This window comes from Pleurodeles waltl, chromosome 3_1 (genome assembly GCF_031143425.1).
Source record: "Pleurodeles waltl isolate 20211129_DDA chromosome 3_1, aPleWal1.hap1.20221129, whole genome shotgun sequence".
Lineage (NCBI taxonomy): Eukaryota > Metazoa > Chordata > Amphibia > Caudata > Salamandridae > Pleurodeles > Pleurodeles waltl.
Genome location: NC_090440.1, coordinates 468,015,176 through 468,031,959, shown reverse-complemented (window position 1 = coordinate 468,031,959; position 16,784 = coordinate 468,015,176). Strand labels below are relative to the sequence as shown.

The window sequence follows — 16,784 nt, the reverse complement described above, 5'->3', positions numbered from 1 at the left end:
TTTAAGGACTGACTGTATGGTTACCATGACCATGTTTCTTCCAAATGCTATTTTTATTATGATGTCCTCTAGGGGCTGTTTTGAGCATTGCAGTCAACATACTACAATATTTGCTACACCAAAACACGCCCCTTAGTGCTTTTCAGGGCATTACTTTTACAAAACATTTTTGCTCATAACTCAGCTTGTTGGGGGTCTTAGGACAATAGGACCACCTTCGAAATGCTTTTTCTGTTTACATCATCTCTGGGTCCCCACACTAGGTTAGTGGAGTCCCCAAAATAACAACCCCTCCCACCATTCAGTGTCTTAAGATTTCTCATGGCTACAACTTTTATTTTATAGTTTGCAGAGTTTTGTTTTAATGACCTTGTTTGTAATATCATTCAGTAGGCCTGCTATCCTTAAAAATGCCCTTTAGGGGACATGAATATGGTTACACTGCATTACTTTATCCTTTTTTCATGGGGTTATCCCCTTTACGGGTTAACAATATGGTTACATGACCCTCATTACGACCCTGGCGGTCCGAAGATCGCCAGGGTCTCTGTGGCGGTGTCACCGCTGATGAGCTGGTGGTGAATACCTCCAAATTAGGAGTTTGGCTTAAGCATGTTGTTCTTTATTGTTTTATATGTACAGGAGATCGCTCACCTGCCCAATTCACCTGTCAGACGTCGCACCTCATGGGGGGCATATTCGGAAAGGTCTTTGTTCATCAGTCCATGGGCATTCCATGCATGACGCAGTTGTGCATATTTCAGAAATGGGGACTTTGTATAGGAGGGTCAGTCTAGTAATTGTATGTGCCCAGCCAATTCTTTTGATGTCCTTGCACCATGCTGCAGTAGCAACTTGCATGGCTTGGGGGAATGTGGATAACCCCGCTCCATTTAGGTAGTGTAGATGTATTTCGGGGCCCAGAAAATCTTGTTCCAGACAGTAGGTCGGGTGGTCCTGTGGGGCATGTACACTTTTGGCACAACCCCTTCTTTTAAAATGATTTGATGTTAAAACCCCTTGAGACAACTCAGTTCTCTATTCCTTTCTCTTTTACTATGTTCACAGACTTCCTGAATTCTCATCTGACATTTTGCATACTCTTGCAAAATGTCCTATTTTCCTGCATTTAAAGCATCTGGTATTAATAGGTGAAAAGTTTCTTGCTTCTGGCAGATGTTTATTACTGCCACATCTGAAGCACTCTCTTTTTTCAAATCCTCCTTCAAATCTTGTTGTCCTCCTAGTTCCGTCTTCAAATTGTTTGCACCTTTCTCAGTGAATTTTACTTCATTCACTGTGTTCTGTCCTTTACTCCCTGGGTCTGCGCTATTCAACTCCTTGACATACTGAGACGTATTCTCCATATGTTTAGCTACTTCAATTGTCTTGTCCAAAATGGTGTTCTCAAGCCTAATAATTTCTCTTGTATTTTTGTATCTCTCACTCTGTTTATGAACTGATCACAAATAATTTCAGCGTTCATATCTTTAACTTTGCATGTTATAGCCAACCTACGTAATCCATTTACATATGGATCTATTGTTTCTCGTTGTTTTTGAACACATGAAAAAAAATTGTGCCATTCTACTACAATGTTGATCTTTTTTCCATAGTTTTCTTCTAATGCTTTCATAGCATTTTCCTATACTTCTTCTTGATCCGAATCTCCACCCCCTTCATTTATGTTATATATTGGCAACGTTTTTAAAACTTTCCTTCTTTCCACTCAGACAATTTTTTAATATGGCTAACTTTCTTTTCTCCACATACATCTCCCCTCCTATAGCATCAGGTAAGTGACGAAAGCATCCTTCCAATCCTCCCAAACCATGCATGGTTCCCCTGGATCTTGTAAAAAAAAAAATTAAGGTGGTGTTATTAATTGCGTTGCCATTGCCATTACACTCACTGACTACTTGCTGACCTAACAGTTCCATTTGTTATTTTTATTTTATTTTTTTAATTGTATTTGCAGAGCGTATTATACTGTAGCTGTGCGCATGAACGATCAATTTCATAACGTTTCACTTTTTGATGCGCATTAACTGTGGCTGTGTGATTATAAATAGTGTCCTCGTTGCTACTATGCGTTGTTGCTAATGTGCGTCAGCTGTGCGCATCAGCGATTGATCTTCAGTCAGCGTCACCTTGCTAGGATATATGCTGTTAGGGGCAATATACTTCTATGTGTCAATACGCATGCGAAGCACGTGCGCGCCTCTGTTCATCCGCACGGCTGTATCTCCTTCATGCGTATGCGGCTGTCGTTTTAAGACCATGTCTCATGTACAGCGTAAGTTATTTAAAAAAAAAAATCCACTCCCTGTACAATTATGTTTGCTGTTACGCTTGTTTCTACGCCTGTTCCCTTCATTGTTACATCGGTTAATGCTGAATCCAGGGGTCAAATAACATCTTAAAGTGACCTTTCTTGCTCCCGCTCGTCGCCACTGTTAAGTCCTCATATGTAGATCCAATGATACTGACAAGACGATAACGAGGTTCCCTTTTATAGCTTTATTCAGTTTAAGATGCGACCCCTGCCCCAGCTGTCTTCCTCACCAACCGCTCGCCACCTCCTTCTGGATTCTCACCAGCCTTCCAGAAGTAGCAGCTTAGTTGCTGGGAGACAGCAGTGTTCTGAAGTAGAATGACACACGACATATCAGAATACAACAATCGTGAATATTCTGTTATATAGCTCTCTCTGGCATGAAGCCGGTTTATTCCCAGTGTAGCAGTGTGTTTATGACTCGCAGGAGACGCGTGGCCAGGATCGGGGCAAGTATCTTAGTCTCTGTATTTAGCAGGTAGATCGGGCAGTATGATTGTCTCTGGGCTTCTCTTCTTTGTATATTGTAACAGTTAGGGCCCTTTGGAGATCTGGGTAGTGTTTTCTCATTGTTTGACTCCTGGAACATATGTAGCAAATGAGGCCCCAGAAGGCTTTAGTGTTGCTTATAGAACTCTGCCGGTATACCATTAGGCCCAGGAGTTTTCCTGGGGTGGAGTTTGGCTATAGCTGTCTGTACTTCGGTGAGCATTCAAGAACATCTCTGTCTATATCATCGTCAGGATTGTCTCCAACTAGCGAATATCGTTTTCGAGTCTGCGAGGGGCTGGATACTATAGGAACTCTCATATATTGTGTAAATTTCATCAATATTTGTCTTGTAAATGTCACCCTCGCCTGACCGAATCGTGTGTATCCATCTGGCCTCTTGTTCTTTTTTGCTAAGCCATGCCAGCATTTTCCCTGCTTTTCCCCAGTTTTGTATAGTCTGTTACGCGTAGCCTGTATGTGTTTCATGGTCCAGGACTGTGACAGGTCTCTGTAATCTGCTTGCAAGGACTGTATCTGCCTCCCTATAAGAGGGTCAGTGGTTGCAATGGGTGAGCCTTCAAGCTGCAGTATCTTTGCCTCAAGGTCCTCCAGTTTCCTTATGTCATTTCTTTTTACGTGCTACTGCATTTTGTGCTGTGCCCCACAGGACAACTTTGTAGGCCTCCCACGGTACTGCTCAGGAGGTGACCGAGTGTTTATGTTCGGTAAAGTATAGTTAGGTCTCTGTACACAGGGTCCGTGCCACCTCCCTATCCTCCAAGTCCCATGCATTCAGTTTCCAGCTGACTGCTGTCTTACCTCAGAAGGACCCATATGTGGCTAATAGGGGTGAGTGGACCGAGAGACCTCTTGCTTTGTAACTCACTTTTTGAATATTTCTGGCTCCTTGCACTGACACTTGTATGTAATCAAGGCTTGAGTGTATGGGCCCCCAAGAGTAATATCGGTGGGTTGGGTGTGTCGATCTCCATATGTCTATCAATCCCTGCTCCTCCACAAAGTCTGCTAAAGGCGTTGGTTATTTGGTGGCAGCATGTGGGTGCGATTTATCCAAGCTAATATACATTACATTGTTAATTCCCCACCCAAGATGTGTAGGGGATAACAGGCAGGTGATTATGTCTGTGATTGTAGCCAGTGTAGAGCTCCATAACGTTAAGTACATTTGGCCGTACTGGCAGTGTACCCCTATGAATCTGCCTCCTTGGTCCGCCAAGGTCGGAGTCACCTGGGATGGAAAACTTCTTTTCACCAGTATAGTTACTTCGCATGCCTCTTTGGTGAAAACCGAATGGGCCAGAGTGTTTTATGATCCCCTTCCCAGAAAGCGTCCATTCATCCCTTGTAGGTCGGTCTCCTGGAGGAGAACCAAGTCGGGTCTCTTAATGTACTGCGTCACTAACCCTCTCTTAATCTTGTTGCTCAGTCCGTTGATGTTCCACGTAAGGACTGCAGAGGGGCGGGTGTTAATATCTTGGGTCATTGTAGGTGCTGGCGGTGCAAATTATATGCACTGCCTTGAAGTTCTGCCCTTTCTCGCATGATAGTAGTATGTATGCCTGCAGTCCCTGTAAATGTAAAAACAACCTGTAAACAAAACTTAAGGAATCCATATTCCAACTATTCTCCCCCTCTCCCCGTCTTGTGCTCCTTTTGTTGGTCTGCGGCTTGCAATCTGGCCCCGTACCAAGAAGAGTTTGAGAGGTCCGTCGCCCTATATTTCCATTCATAACTACATTAAGTGCTTATAACAAAGGTGAACTTGTAACAGGTTCTCTCCTCTCCTCCACTCTGAACCACAATCAAACTGGTTAACAGCTCTGGTAGTATTTACACAGAAAAGGTGTGTCCTCCAAATTGTAGAAATCTTAGAGATTCATCGGAGAGTGGAGTTTCCGTGGAACTTGACCAGTCTTGGCGTGCTCCTATGTTGGTCCAGTTTTCCTATTGATTGCCCTTTCCGCCCATAGCTAATGACTAGTCTCTTTCATGGGAGGAGGCATTTTGCTCATCTCGTTCCATATCGGTTATATTGGTGAGTAGACGACGAATGTGGTCCGATTCTGAGGGTATGACTTCAGTGAGGTCCTCTGAAGTGGATTTGCCTCTCCCTGAGCCCTGTTTGGTCTTCTTCACCTGGATTGAGGAACACTCTTCTTCAGAGTCTTAGGATATATCGAGATAGTATGAGAGTCATGCAGTGGTCAGTGGGGTTCTATTTCCCTGTCGTTGTCCTGGCTGCTTTCTCGTTCTTTTACGGTCTTTGTGTCTCCAAAGCCCTTCATCTTCTGCTCTCTGGCTTTTGCTTCTGGGTGTGATTTTTTTTTTTTTTTTTACTGTATTTGGATCTCATTGATGGTCTCTTGTCTACCCATCTCCAAGCCTCCTCTGGAGTATGAAAGAAAAGGGCGTGACCTTCAAAGATGACTAAGTTTTGCGGGATATATGAACATATATTGCATCTGTAGAGTCTTGAGCTTGGCCTTCACAGAGTCAAAGGTATGGCGCTGTTTCTGGATCTCTCTGGAGTAGTCCGGGAAAAATTATAATTTTGGATGGGCTGTGATGGAGTTCCCCTAAACATGTTGCTTCTCACAAGATCATGTCCCGGTCCAAGAAGTTAAGAAAGCGGGCTATTATTTGTCTTGGTGGAGGCCCTGTTGGTGGCTTGGCACTCATGACATGGTGTCCTCTTTCCGGGACGAAGCATGATGAAAATTGTCCATTTGGACGCGATTCCTGCAGCCACTTAGTGAGGAAGGTGGTCTTGCTGGGCCCGTTACGCCCTCCGGGAAGCCTACAAAGTGCAGGTTGTTTCATCATCCTCCTCCATTGAAGGTCCTTTGCTGTGGCTTGAAATTCAGCTACTTCTACTGTTGTGTCTTCTAGCTCCGATGTTCTAGTCTCCACTGTTGTGACTCTGGCTATCACATTCCTGGGGTCTTGGAGGAGTGAGGATACTTAAATTCGCACCTCACCTATCCTTTTTTCCAATGCCTCCCTTGAGGACTGAATAGCTGGGCAGCATTGTCCGGTGGTGGCGATATTGTTGTCTTAGGTTCTTCTGATGGGGTTAGTACCTTAGCATAGTGATCCAGTTTCCCGTCTTGGGTGTTTCAGGTCTTTAACTTTAGCCATTACGCCCCAGGGCCTCGATCACCCACTGTTAGCCAACAGTCGTAGGATTAATGCCGACTGTTCTCACTTTGCCATAATATGCTCTTTGTATGTTAAGTTATGGGCTTTTTGAAAATGGTGTCCAGGGTCTCCGCTGTGTGGGTCCTCACGGTCTCCAGAGGACCCCTTTTGGCTCTCACTGGCTTAGTTTATATAGTTTATTTGATGCAGGCAGAGAAGGGGTTTAAACAGGGGCAGCTGGACCCGGGGATCAACCGAGCCCGGGTCTTCCAGCCCCGGCACGTCCCGGCCCCATATTTAATGAAATAAAAATTGACACGACTGTTAAATTAAACAAAATTGTTTTCTGTAATAACTCAATTTTTTTTTTTTACCAAAATCACAAATATATCAGCTGAGGCCAGACATATTGGCTTTTTCAATGCTTGTTGTAACATGTCACATGATAAACTGTTCAGATTTTCTATCCTACCAATATATTTATTACTCCTTGTATAATACATTCTAGAAAACGGAAATAACCATGTTTAAAGTGCTTAGAGACATGAAAAAGTGCAACCGTAATATTAAAATATTTATTATGTATTCATAAGGTGAACTTAGGTGTCACCACTTCTTATTTGATTCGGTGCCCATATATCACAGCATATATTCTACTCCATTTTGCTACTGTCCTTTGAACCCATAATTTCCTCTTTCTTGCCTATTATGATGGCAGGGAAGGAAGCAGCCTAATCCCAGCATTTTGGTAAGCGTACATATGAAAGGCTGTGAGTGTCTGTGAATGTTGTCTGCTAACATTTTGACCTTCTCAAGACTTGTTTTGGCTGTAAATATTTTTGTATTAAGAATTGTCACACAAGAGGCCCAGGAGCAGTGTTGTGGTAGCTGCTGTGCTCTCTCCTAAGTAAAACCAGCATTGTATAAAAGGCAAAATATATAAAAAAAACAAATAAAAAGCACTTTAAGCACCTGCAGTCCCTGCTACTTGAGGGGATTACTTATAGTGCAGTTTGCACATTGCACAAGTGTGCCGGCACCAAGTCAGGTAACCCAGTGTCTAAGGTGGACTGATTCGAAGCAAAACGTGACACTTGAGCAGACAGATAAATGGAAAGAGCAGCCTAAAAACCCTTGTATGTATGCATGTATAGTACATATTGTTTTTTTAATTAAAAACAAAAGGTCAAATGTTAAACCTAAAGGACTGCACAGGGCAACCCAGATTTTAAAACCTTTCAGGAAATGTGTTTTCTTCTTTTAATATGTATTTTTATAGGACATTTTCTGTACGAAAAATAAAATACTTAATGAAAAATTAATATTTATCAGCCAAGTATTTCAAACATCCATTTGGTGCTTTGGTAAATTAGGTTCATTTTCGACCGGCCATGTTAAAGACCATAGCAGGTGTGCAAGAGCATGATTAATATATATATTTATATATATATATATATATATATCTATTGAATGTATGTGAACACTAGGAAAATTTGTAAAAACAAATACTATTTTCTGGTTGACTAAATTTCCTCAATGTTTGCAAACAAGGGGCAACCATATTCTTTCCCTTGCATTTGATTGTGAACATGAAAATGTTCAAACATCAGGATAGGGAACTACAGAAATGAGTTATTTGAGTTCAAACATTACTGATTTTTCCACCAAAAATGTCTTTAAGAGAAAAAGACAAACAAGAGAACTTCATTTCCCATCAGCACAATAAGTGACCTCCTGGCACCCCTCCCCCTCCAGGACTTATTAGCTGCTGCAACACAGACGTGCAGTGGGCAGCTGGTGGCGTGCCGAAAGCAAGCCTGTCTGCACACATCCATACTTAGACTGTGCTCAGTGATACTCCGCAGCACTCCTTATATTTCTAGACCCCCGAATGCAATTCCCCCAACTGCTACCATGCCGGACCTCACACCAAAGTAGGAGCTTTCACCAGCACCCACTGCCATGGAAGTATTAACAACTCCCTCAGCACTCCCTCCTAACACACACAGTACCCGAGCACCAACAATGCCTACACCTCCACCCTACACCACATGCCACAGCAAACCCATGCGTCAACACCCACTTGCATGCATGCTTCTCAACACACAATTATTGTGCAAAGATACAACTGAAATATAGGACCTGCTGAATAGCGACGTACCTGACATCCTCTTTATCACAGTGACCTGGATAACCCCTCACTGACTCCCGATATTGTCACGGCAATCCCAGTCAGCTACAAGGTCGCTCAGCTAGACTGCCTTCACAAGCCAGGAGGAGGTCTTGCTACAAGGAACCTATCAGATGTACACTATCCACAGAGAACGTCTCCCCATTCATAGAATACCTGCACTTCAAGTTGCAAATCTCAAAAAACCTTCACTCTGAATGAAACCTTCTCCAACTGACTGTCTGGACCACGAGCCACCTTTACCAACCTCATCACCAACTTCATCACTTTGCTCACCATATACTCTAGAGCCTGTATTATCCTTGGTGACTTCAACTTTCATTTGATAGACTAAAATGAACCCTACTCCACAACACTACTCGAAATCTTGAGCAACATCAGGCTCACCCAGCTTGTCCCAAAACCAACAAACACACCGCAGGGCACTCACTAAACCCCATCCTCACCACAAGTGACAGCATAAAATACAACACCACCACACCGCCACATAGACCGACCACTTCATCATTCACTTCCAAGTCAACACCCCTACCAGATTCAGCATTGCAATCCACAGCTGCGGCAATATCGCGGAAGTGGACTTAGTCATCGCCCTTAGCATGGATCAACATAGCACCTGAGACACTCTCGACTAGGACATCAACAACTGGTTCAAGAACTGCGTGGAGTCCCTCACACTTATCAAACCCAACAAGCATAGTAGATCATACAAGCAGGCCAACTGGTTCACAGAAGACATCTGATACACTAAATGTAAACAGCTGGAAAGGAAATGGAGAGCCAGCCATGACACTACTGAGAGAACTACCTACAAGGCTACACTCAGACGCTATCACCAGCAAATAAGAGGCACCAAGAAAAAAGCAGTAGTGGACCTCATCGAAGGGAGCTCTAACAGCTGCAAGGAGATCTTTTTGATTCACTACACTGCTATTTGGTTTCTAAATGGCAGAAGGTCTTTGTGCCACCTCAAGTGTATTTAGAACAGGATTGCTCTAATCAGTGGCGGATGTCCCTTTTCTTGATGCCACAGTTTTCGCTTTGCTACTGTGAGATAGTCATCTGTTTCATTTCAGTGTTACTGCTTTATCCACTGTGAAATCAATCCAGTGTGTTTGGAAGGGCTAATGTTTGTTTATCATAATGTCTTTGCTCTATCCATCCCTAGTCCTTTGTAATCTGCCTTTCCTTTTTTTTATAAATCCTAACTGCCACAGTGAGGCGTGGCAATGGTGGAAAGAAGCCCTAGATGTTACATTCGGATTTAGGTTGTATTTACTACTGTTTTTTAAGTTTCATAATTGAAACACCTTGAAATCTGACTTTCGTCAGGCCAGAAACATGAAGGACTATGAGTAATAGCAGTTGTCCGGTACTTAGCTAACACAAACATGAAGAGGTTAAGGGCACTCTTTCTTTTCCTCCCCCCCCCCCCCCCCAAAAAAAAAAACTCTCTCTCGCTCCCATATTTGCACAACTAAGATCTCACTTTCTGCACTTTCCCTCCAGTCCTAATTTAAGTTTACTATCTGAGGCCATTCCCGTATCTCATACTTACTTTTGAAAATAAGCGGGGTCGCAGGCGTTGTCGTGGTCTTGGTATTGCAGTCCTGCCCATTGTTCCTTGCTTTGGTATAGCAGTGCTTCCCGCAGGTTGTAGTATGGTACAATGGGATGGGGTATGAGTGGATGTAAGCAATCACTGTTTGTCCCTGCTATGACTGAGACAAAAATCTTTAAATATAGATGGTAGACCTTCCAAAACCATTGTCTGGCATTGGCGAATAGACTCGGCAGTCACAGCACATCCGCAGCCTAACGTCAACGACGTTCCAATATCAGTTCTTGGCTATGCATAACCTCCTAATTAAAAGCAGGCTCTGACGACCCAGCCGAGTCCCTGGATATGTGTGCCCAGAAAGTCTTAATTCAATTGTTCCCTCTCCACCTTAGCACTTAACTCAGCTATGTGGATATCGCAGCCGTCAAATCTTGAACTGATGGTCCTGACTCTCAAATCCTCTGCTGTTTTCTTTTTCCATACGCAAAGCTATAATGATTTACACTGTCTTTCTCCTTTTAGTTGTATTTAATGATTATATGATGCCAGTGGAAGTTCAATCTTCTGATAACCCATATTGTCAGGTAATTTTTTCACATGTATTTAATACTTACTCAGTGAGAGATAACATCAAAACCTTTAACTCCTTCCTTTGCTTGCAGTTTCGAAAAATTCGAAAGCGATTTCCACTCATCTTCAACCTGAGGTGTAAAATAATATTTTACACGCTACGGCTGCTTACGTAGCTGATTACACAAATTAATGAGAAAACAATTTAGCAAATTGTATAGTTTGCCCTGGAAGCTACAGATATGAATGCTCAGTTTACACGTTTAAGGTCTTGTCTGCGTATTCATATATGGTGTAGTTAAACATATTTGCGATGGAATCATATTGACTGTACGAGTATGTTTATTGTGGAGATTTGGCGTGTTTAGCGAGTTAGCTGTTGCTTTTAAGAGATTACCGAAAACAGACCACTTAAAGGTTGCTTTGTACAATTGCGAACTGCGAACTATGTGTGTATAAGCAGACAGTATATCACGAAACGTTTTGTAAAACGAGGCGTGGAAACATACGTTTTGAATCATGAACAAGAAGCCAGTCCCTTTGCCCATAGTCAACCACAATATCGTGGGACGAACCTCCAGTCCACCTGGGAATTTTTCCCGAAGGTGACCGAGTGCTCCTCTCTGTAATTAAATATCATGTGATCTTTAAGCCGAAGTTGTAAACATGTCAGCAGCAAAGGTGAGAGTAAGGCTGGCTCGGGTGCATTTTGTATGAAACGTAATAGTGAAATCAAGAAATGATCTGACAAACAGGGAACCTTGGTGGTAAAAATACCACCTTTCTTAGATTTTCAACATTATTTCATTTTGCCTTACAGAAAGCCTGGATATGAAATGCGAAGATGAAGTAGACTTTGCTGAAACATTAGACTCATTATCTGAAGATTTGGTAAGTTAAGATCCTTATTCTTTCGTATGCTCATAGCTAAATCTCTCTTCATCCTACTGGCGCACTTAATGTGCTAATGTTGTGTTTCTTTTGGACACAGTAGGATGAATTATAGCAGGAGTTGAAATAAATAATGGTAGACTTGAATGCAGACTAAATAGGAGACCAGCCAATGTTTTTTTCAATCATGCATACATTTTTGGCTCATCTTTGCACACCCCTTCGAAGTCTTCTTAGGTTCTCTCATCTTGAGAGGTTGAGAGAAAGAGCGCGAAAACTATTTTTTTCAATACTTTTGGTAATCTCAATGCATGTGTAAAGTAGGTGTGGCGTAGCATAATTGCAAGTATGCATGGTTTCCATGCTGAATTACATATGGTTTTCTATCCCTTAGGATGTCTGCTTTAGTCATGGCATTCTGAAAGGATGCAGAGAGTAAGTTAAAATTGGGAGTGCTATTTTCTTTGCTAGATGTACTTTTTTTCTTGCAATAAATAGTGTTTACTTTGGGCCCTTTCCTTCATTCATATTGTGAATATTGAACATTTTATGGTACATTTCCATGCTTTTAGCAAAACTGAACCATTTATTTTTGTAAATGACCCTCGTTGACCAGAGCAAGTTATGTAGAGAGACTATTAATAAACGTCCTCTAATGTATTATTTTATTAACGTTGACCTGTTGTGTATTTAATTTGGCTTCCATCTCCTCTGACTGTCATTTTGGCCCATTAGACTAAATTAATGTAATAATGAGCTGCACATTGGCTGCCGTCTTGTTATCGTTTACACGTCTGCTTTACATCTCCTTTGTCTGCTGTTTTTGTAGCAGAATTCTGACGAGCATTGTTTGCACCTCCACAGTCACCAGACCCTCCTGTCAGTTCCACATTACTTTTGCCTCATCAGTTATTCTAACCTCTCCTCTATGTGTACACTTTGGGTATCCAGCTGAAGGAAAGAAAGGTTAAGGACTTTGTTTCTGGTGCATAGTTCCTATTTAGTTGTTAGTGCCCAGAAAGTGACATAAGCCTTCAACTCGATCACACGTTTGTGAATGTTCACTAACATGATTTTCTGTATTTCTGTATCTTCAATTCTGCCCAAGTCCATCTGCCTATCTCTCTATCCTCTGAAAGCGAACTACTTGTATTTACAGGACTATGCCGCCTTCTAATAGGTAACTAACCACACCAGTTTCTGTGAACTGTGCATCTTCCTTTTGGGTCGTCATATAGGCCAAAAACGATGCTATCCTTTGGCTCCCTTAGCGGTGTTTAGTGTTTCACCCAGAACTGTAGAAGGTGGACATTACATCTTGAAAATTGAGACCCTGTGCTTGAATTACAGGATTTCCACCTAAAATTGAATATTCATGCAGTGCTTCTAAACAGAAAAAAATCAAATTGTCAGTCGTTATCCATAAAATCTAGGATGAAGGTGTCCCACTTAGTCCCACCCTTAGCCGGTAGTATTACATTTCCTAGCCAGCAACACTGAAAATTAGGATTGGTGAACAAATTCGCAGGTTTACTGAATAGTATGGCTCATAATCCGATGGAATACGATGTATATCATTGTAATGTAGGTGCAGAGAGAAGCTGTTGGCAGATTCACCATAAAGCAGGAAAAAGCAGGCATATATGTGGGAGGGACAGCTAAGAAGATTGCAATTCACAGATCGGTACCAGTGCACAGTAAGATCGTTCACTGGATACTTTGTGTTGCATGAAACTGAGGGATCACCTGGCAAATAACAAACCAAGATACAGGCTGTACCTAGGTGCAGACTGGGGCACTTACGTGAAAATATTGCAGTGGAGCCAGTACTGAATTGTAGCAGTGTACATGTTGTTTTCTGGAATGGTACAAGTTTGCGCCGATGGTGATCCCAGGCAGTGAAAGCCTGTTATTTTCCATCAAACCCTCTTACTCGTATACATTTTCAGGTTTACTGGTATATCGTCCACCAGGCTCATCCACAGAGTTTGTAAAGGATATGCCAGAAGTACTAGCAGTGCATAGCCTCCAAACAGCCAACTTAACACTATTGGGTGACCTAAACATTAATGTAGAGGACCCAGCATGTACCCAGGTGGCCAACTTGGTACTGGACATGGCAATGATTTGATTTTCTCAGATGGTCAACTTTCCAATGCACAACCATACCTTGGACACAATTTTTACTAACCTATCTAACATGCTAGTGGACTCCCCTCTGCGCACTGTCTGGAGGGACCACTATATTATTCCTTTCTCCATCCCAAAAACTGGAGAGTCCATACCTAAAGTTGTGTATTCCAAGACCACGTGATAGAGCTGGCTGGGAACTGGCGCTATTGAACTCTATTCCAAACCAAACAGAATATAAAGAGGTGTCCATGTCCTATCTAGGACTTTAAAAGTGGATTAATAAGACCCTGGATGGGTTAATTCTTTTAAAAAACACTTAAAAAGGCAATCCTGGAATAAAATTCAGTGTTTCTCTCAGGAACTAAAAACTAAAATGTAAAACATGTGAAGGAAAGAGGAGAACCAGCTATGATGAGGCATGCAAACAGCTTTATAAAACTTCCCTGAAAAAATATCAGTATGCCATCCACAAAGCCGGGATTAACAACTTCGCAGAAAGGATCATGCAATCCTCAAACTCATCTAAAGAATTTTACAACATTGTAAATACCTTCTTAAAGCCTGTAATACCAGAAACAGGTGTCTCTCCTTCGGGAGAATGCCACAAACAACTTGCCAACCACTTTCCTGGAAAACTGAAGAATATTTATGATGCTCTATCAGGCTCGACAGGTTACAAGGCTGGCATAGAGGAAAGGCCCATGAAGAATAAGACAGCAGCAAAATTGTCCTTATTTCCTCACTTGGGCAATGAGGAAATCGCTGTTGTAGCAAAATCAATTAAACTGGGCTCTCCATTTGATCCTGCCCCAATAGACATTATACTGAAAGGGGGAGAGACGATGACTGTCACTTGGACTTGCATATTCAACCTGTCCTTGACTACCTGCTGTGTCCCAGATGAATGGAAATATGGCATTGGCCACCCCTTACATAAGAAACCTCTCCTTGGATCGAGAAGTAGTAGAAAATTACAGACCTATATAATTACTCCCTGGAATCAGTAACATTTAAGAAAAAATAATAAAGAAACACGTCGCAAAATATTTGGAAGCCAATAATATCCTTCATCCTACTCAAACAGGCTTCCATGAAATAAGTAGCACAGAAACAGCGCTTTTAAGAGCTACTAAAGATCTCAAGCACCAGAGTGCTCAGCCGCACTTATTCTCTTTACCTAAGTGTGGCATTTGATACTTTATCGCATCTCATCCTACTCCGTCGGCTGAAAGAAATAGGCATCACAGGCAATGTCTTAAAATGGCTTGCCTCATTTTTGGTGAAGTGGAGCTTCTAGGTTAGTGAAGGACCTCTGTTTTCAGCCAGACTTCAGCCGAACTGTGGGGTACCTCCTGTTTCTTCCCAGAGCCCCACACATTTTAATGTATATGTTCACTGGTTATCTGATATAATTTGCTCATTTGGCTTCACAGTGGTATCTTACGTGGACGATATACAGCTGACCGTCTCCCTATCGCCTGATACAGGCTCCATATCTTGTGAGTCTTAATGGGTGCTTAGCGAAGGTCTCAAATTGGATGGCAGCCAGCTGCTTAAAATTGAACAGGGAGAAAACAGAGGCTATGGTGGTTGGCAACAACCCCAGGGAGAATTTCCATCCCCTAAGCCGGAAGTCGAGAGCCTATGGCTCATTATAGACAAGCAGCTCTCCATGGCATCCCAAGTAAATAAGGTAGCGGGCAGCTGCTTTGGCTTTCTGAGAGCTTTGAGGAAGACATTGAAGTGGCTCCCAAGGGAGTTCAGAAGAACTGTGATCCAAGGAGTAATCCTTTCCCGCCTTGACTACGGCAACTCACTGTATCTGGACAGCCCTCTGTCAGTTATTAAAAAACTCCATGTCATCCAGAACGCCACAGCCCGGATACTGTTAGGCATTCCCAAAATGCAGTCAGCGCGCAAAGCACTGAAAACCTTGCACTTGCTACCCATAAGTTGCAGAGTACAGTTCAGAGCACTCTGCACCACCCACTGGGCAAAGGTGGCCCACATGTTCTCCAGCAGCTGATTACCCAATATCACACTTATAGGGCTCTTAGGTCCAACAATCTTGACCTCCTTGCCGTTTCCAGAGTCAAAAATGCCAGAGTTGGAGGTCTCTCTTTCACATTTCTTTCTCAAAGGCTCTGGAATTCTTTGCCTACTAGTCTCAGAATGGAAGATGATTTTATGATCTTTAGAAAGAAATTAAAAACGTACCTCTTTTCTTAACTTTTCAACATATTTTACTCAAGCTGGCTCTGTTAGTGCCGGGAAGCCAGGTAGCCATGCACTTTGATAAATCTGGTGAATTTAATTGGCATCTAGACACACAGTAAAACAGATCCTCTTTGCAGCCTCCGGGCATAGAGGTTTGGGAAAAGGAGGCATTTGTACAGGTCAAATGATGTTATACAAGGTGCCTGTGATATGGTGTATTAGACCAAACTGGAAGCCTGAGAATAGTTTCTAGATTACCTGGTGGAATATTGATGGACCTCAGGTCTTGGGCATAATCTTCCAGCCATTAATCAGCTAAATGTGGAGGTCACCATAGGAAGGTTTCATGTGCTACTTTGGATCTGACTATAGAACCTAGGACGGGGAACCATGTGGCACGGAAGAGGATCATCTAGAGCTGTAGGTGAGCTGCTTGCAAATGGACTTTCTATTTAGAAAAACACGGAGGAAGTGTTTTTTAATTAGTGCAATGCTATAAAATAAAAGACAACCTCAATGACGAGGCTCCCAGTAGTCTCCCATTCTTTCAGATTTAAGCAGATGGCACAGCACAGAGCGTACATCAATTTCTATCATTTTGCAAACAATCCAGATTTTGTAAACATGATGTCAGACTATGGCAATGTGCTATATCTGGGTGTCAAAAACTCACGGATAAAGCAGCTGCAAATTGTTCAGAATGCTGCTGCATGTTTACTTTGTCATATTCTTCACAACACCTGTCTTTACTGCTTGCATTGACTTCCAATAGCAAAACACTTGAAGTCAAAATCATTATGTTATGCGTATAAAGCCATGCACCTGATTGGGTCTGCACATATTTGCACCCTGATCCATCTTTACACCCCCAAGTAGAAGCTTCCGTTCAGCAGTTCCAAGTTCTCGGGGAGGACGGTCCTTCTTGTTTCTAGGGCCTAAGTTATGGAATTTCCTGCCTCTCACTCTTCGCCTCTGTCTGTTGCGCAGTGCCACTTGGGCGGGGTCATAGTGGTATAAAGCCTCATTTTGCTAAAAATAATGCTGGTAACTTTATTTTTCAAACATATTTTTTATTAACATGTTGTGAAACAGTCATTACATTGTAGTCACAACATGTCTGTGTACCAGACAATGGATATATATTTGTCGTCATAAGGTTGTCAAACGTTTATGTATACATAGTTGACAGATTAACATTACTTAAACTATCTAGTGAGTTAAGAGTGATTACATAA

At 42.3% G+C, this 16,784-nt stretch overlaps 1 protein-coding gene across 6 annotated transcripts in view; it reads left to right on the top strand.

The window, feature by feature from the left end:
* Window positions 1-16,784, top strand: part of AKAP13 (A-kinase anchoring protein 13) — a 1,053,268-nt gene that overhangs the window by 442,352 nt on the left and 594,132 nt on the right. For all 6 annotated transcript variants that reach the window (XM_069222739.1, XM_069222736.1, XM_069222738.1 and 3 more), the window contains one exon: window positions 11,129-11,199. In XM_069222739.1, the coding sequence (XP_069078840.1) occupies window positions 11,129-11,199 (71 nt within the window). The remainder of the gene's footprint in view (window positions 1-11,128; window positions 11,200-16,784) is intronic.